The sequence below is a fragment of the Saccostrea cucullata genome, unplaced genomic scaffold, assembly GCF_032062105.1.
Source record: "Saccostrea cucullata isolate Sc308-1 unplaced genomic scaffold, CSIRO_AGI_Scuc_v1 ctg6379, whole genome shotgun sequence".
In the NCBI taxonomy this organism is placed as follows: Eukaryota; Metazoa; Mollusca; class Bivalvia; order Ostreida; family Ostreidae; genus Saccostrea; species Saccostrea cuccullata.
The window spans coordinates 15,754-19,640 of record NW_026928784.1 but is presented as its reverse complement, the minus strand read 5'-3'; the positions used below and the strand labels follow the sequence as shown (position 1 = coordinate 19,640).

The 3,887-nt window shown below is 32.0% G+C and overlaps 1 protein-coding gene across 1 annotated transcript; it reads right to left on the bottom strand.

Moving 5' to 3' along the window:
* Nucleotides 1-659: 659 nt before the first annotated feature.
* LOC134278704 (piggyBac transposable element-derived protein 4-like) lies at nucleotides 660-2,603 on the bottom strand. Its single transcript, XM_062760995.1, has 4 exons — nucleotides 2,455-2,603; nucleotides 1,843-1,997; nucleotides 1,532-1,715; nucleotides 660-1,211 (listed from the first exon to the last, which is right to left on the bottom strand). The coding sequence occupies exons 1-4, from the start codon at nucleotides 2,560-2,562 to the stop codon at nucleotides 660-662; spliced, it is 999 nt and encodes a 332-aa protein (XP_062616979.1). The 5' UTR covers nucleotides 2,563-2,603.
* Nucleotides 2,604-3,887: the final 1,284 nt, after the last annotated feature.

Genomic DNA, 3,887 nt, shown 5'->3' with positions numbered 1-3,887 from the left:
GATTTTTGGTTTGATAGAATGTTTGCCCCTGACCAGTCAACAACTATTTTCTTCACAATAACAAATTCTAAAGTTTTTTTCCAATATTGTCGTGCAGGTATAAATTATACCTGTATTTGTTTCTCGAACAATTCTAGTTTTTAATCACACTTTTTTACCCTGGTAGGAATGATCATAATTGTTAACAAGTGCTAAATACTTTCAAGTAAATATAAAGATAAAATTACACAAGCAGAAACTTAGATGTTATATATGGCTCTTGACAAAAAAAGAATAGAAAAAAATCAAAGACTTTGAACTTTAATAATTCATAGACTTTTCAAATTTGAATGAAGTTGAACTTTGATCTATGACATAGCACATTGTTGCATAATTGAAAAAAAATTTCCTCTATGAGTAGACACCATCATTCTTAACTTACAAACTTAAGGAGATTTACAAAATGAAATCTTAGCTTCCAAAATAACATTTGGAAGATTTGATATGCCTCTGTACATGGTATTCAAATTTTAAAATATAATGCGTAAAATTAAGGAATATTAACCTTGATCTTTGAGTCATTGTAATGTACAGTAATCCTATGTTTTATGTATTCCTGCAAGTGACATCTCATACAAATTTTCCAAGCATGATTATGTGACTTACGTAACAAATTTATCTTAGAGATTAACATCAGAATGAAATTCCCTGAAACATCGTTCACTACACAAGTGTTTGTTACACCCTTTACAACCATAAACTGTCTCCTTTCTTTTCTTTTCTCCGTGTTTGGTACACCATTTGCATGTTGACTTTAGGCGATCCAGATGGCAAAAAACATGAGGGGGGTCAAGAATACCCTGTAAATGATGGCCCCGCTTTCTTCCTCTGAAGCCTCCAATAAGTTGCTGAGCCACCTCCATCCTGAAATCCAGCAGGTTAAACCTTGTTTTGGCAGGAAGATCCTTACCAGGTGTTCTGGAAAAAATCTCAAATGCATTTATAAGGCAAACTTCCATGATAAAGTTGAAGAAAAACTTCCAGTATTTTTTGGATGGTCTGCCAACAGGATTCTTTGCACGGTGTTGCATGCATCTGTCGACTCCACTCATATAATGTTGATAGGAAGATAATGGTGGAGGACACATAACCTCAACAAAATTTCCACCCCGAGTTCGACGGACAACTGGGCCATCTCCAAACGGACTACAATTAGTGCTCAAAATATGTACCTAAAATAAAATTACATAGAGATATAGGCCTAACTGGAAATTAAACTTACATGTACGCTACATATAGATATATTTACTTCTTTGGGATTTTAAGATAAGCACTGAAACTATATTTGCACTATGAGACTTTTAACAAAGATATACACAAAAAATTGCACAGGAATATCATTAATCAGATAGACCTTTATGTCCTCCTTAACTCTTTAGTTGAAAGTTTAATAATTGCAGGTAGAAGTGTAATTGTGATAAATGTTACTATTTTTATTAAATTTTGAAACATAGTACATGTCTGTATGAAGACAATGAATATGTAGTAATACCGCTTTCTTATCTTTCCAAGCAGTGGCAAGCAATTGGTCGTGCTGCATCTGTAATGTCTCCCCTCTCCTTAAATCTGGATTTCTTAACTCTGGCGGAAATCCTTCCAAGTCGCTCTTTATTGTCCCACAACTAAAAATCCCATTCTGAAGCAAGGTTCGCACCAAGGAAATGGATGTAAAGAACCTGATATTATATAAAGTATAAAAATATTAGACATTGGAAAATATGAAATTATTTTGATAATGAATCTTTTATCACTCAGTGTTGTTGTACAATGTTGAAGTCATTTTAAGTTGTTTCAAACACCAACCTGTCAAAGAACACATGATGGCCTTTGTATTTCAATGGTCTACACAAGTGTTTGACGACTCTTTCTCCTAGTGACTTTCCATGAAAAAAGTCATGTTTTCCCATATATGGCCAATAATCGTAGCAATAACCATCCTCATCACATCTCATGAATATCTGAAAAAAATATTTTGTTGCATCAAATTTTTTTTTATAACTATTCACCTAGCATTTCAGAGACATACATTAGCCGGTGGACCATTTACTGGGGGGATGATTACCGTATATAATCGCCTATAAGTCAGATATTTGGGAGTAAATCTCTGGTCCAAAACTCTATGTCCGACTTGTAGGCTAGCTATAAAATGAATGGTATTATATGAGGTCAGTCCTTCTGATATATAAGCTTATTAAATACAACCAACTTATAGGCGGACCGACTTGTAGGCGAGTATATACGGTACCTGTTCTTCTCATCCATTCCCTTATCCACCTCATCATCATATAAAAAAAATTTTAATGCTTCCTTAGTGTTTTTTTAAATATGTAATTAATAATTTTCAAATAATTACATTATTTTGTGTATCACAATATCAATTTATTGAATGCAAATAGGCATTTCATTGATACAAACCTTAAAACCTCTCTTGACCGGTTTATTCGGCATGTATTGTCTTGCAAAAAATCTCCCTTTGTACTTAACCATGCCCTCATCAATAGCCTGCTGCTTAGGTGGATTCATCTGACTCCGGAATGTCCTTCTCGTCTCATCAAGTACAGGTCTTATTTTGTGTAATCTGTTGAAAAGAAATGTGAAATATTTAAGAAATAAAATATCATTTTTAGAGTTTCATTAGGATGTGACATGAAGTCGGTCACGTGATCAAATTCTATAACACCCGAATTGCGTTATTGTAGATCTGATCACGTACTGACTTAATTTCACATCCCAATGAAACTCTAAAAAATGATATTTTATTTCTTATATTTATATTTTACTTTTATTCGTGTTACAAGGAAAAATAGGCGCTAGTTTGACATTGTTATAGAAATGCAACATTACGTTACTACGTCGTCATTATGACGTCACAGTCAAGACTTTCTAATAGTCTCCTGCGGTTTGCACAACTGCATGTCATTGAAAATTGAATGTCAAAACTATTTATATTGTCATATAAGGAAAGACATTAGCAAATGTAAATATAAATCTATAAAACAAAATGAAGACACTAAACTAAAGAGATGTGAATCAGTGTCAATTTCATAACTGATTGAGTGTCAATTTCATAACTGTTTATTGGTTTTCTGTAACTAATATTAGTTATAATTAATTTAAGATCACTGTTGAATAATTTCTAGAATATTTATATTGATTAACTATTAAAATACAGAATTATAAATTGCATACCTGTCAAATTCAGGTGTTCCTCTGGCTCCCTGAGTAGTATTATCACTGAGATGGAAATACCGAGTGAGCTTTTCAAATCTTTTCAAACTCAGCGTTTCTTGAAAACCAATGTTACCTGCATATGATTGTAAATTTCACTTATCAATGTCAATTTTAAAAAATAGATTCAACAATAAATGGATTTTATCTCTAGAAAATGAGATAAGAAATAAAGAAACAATTTTAAATGACTTACACTGCCAATTCCAGAAGAGCACTAAGCACGTCTAAAGTATTTTCATTTTATATTCAACATATTCCTCAATATTTAGAAAAGTTTATGATCCGAGTTGTTTCATGGTAAAGGTTTGAAGACATTGGTCAGCTCAACATCTACATAAATATTGTTTGAATAGAAATACAAACATAAATTTAATACAAATGAAACAAGTTGAATGGGTGTGCAATTTATAGACAAAAACAAAAATGTACAATAGTTGAATACACATTATGTTTATATCTCTTTGTTACACACACAAAACAAAGACAAAAAAGTAAACATTGTAGTCATGAAGGTTTCCAGACAATGCGAGACACAACAATTATGAACTTAACATAAGTTCATTACATGTAATATTATTTCTTTATTTTTAATTTTTATCAAGGAAAAATGGATCAAC

What these genes read in the sequence shown, in the direction of transcription:
- LOC134278704 (XM_062760995.1), bottom strand. Translation starts at nt 2,562, where the DNA reads ATGAATCCACCTAAGCAGCAGGCTATTGATGAGGGCATGGTTAAGTAC. An exon ending in CGGTCAAGAGAGGTTTTAAG is followed by an intron (nt 1,998 to 2,454) that starts GTTTGTATCAAT and finishes TATTTTTTTCAG; the next exon opens with ATATTCATGAGATGTGATGA. An exon ending in CATCATGTGTTCTTTGACAG is followed by an intron (nt 1,716 to 1,842) that starts GTTGGTGTTTGA and finishes ATATAATATCAG; the next exon opens with GTTCTTTACATCCATTTCCT.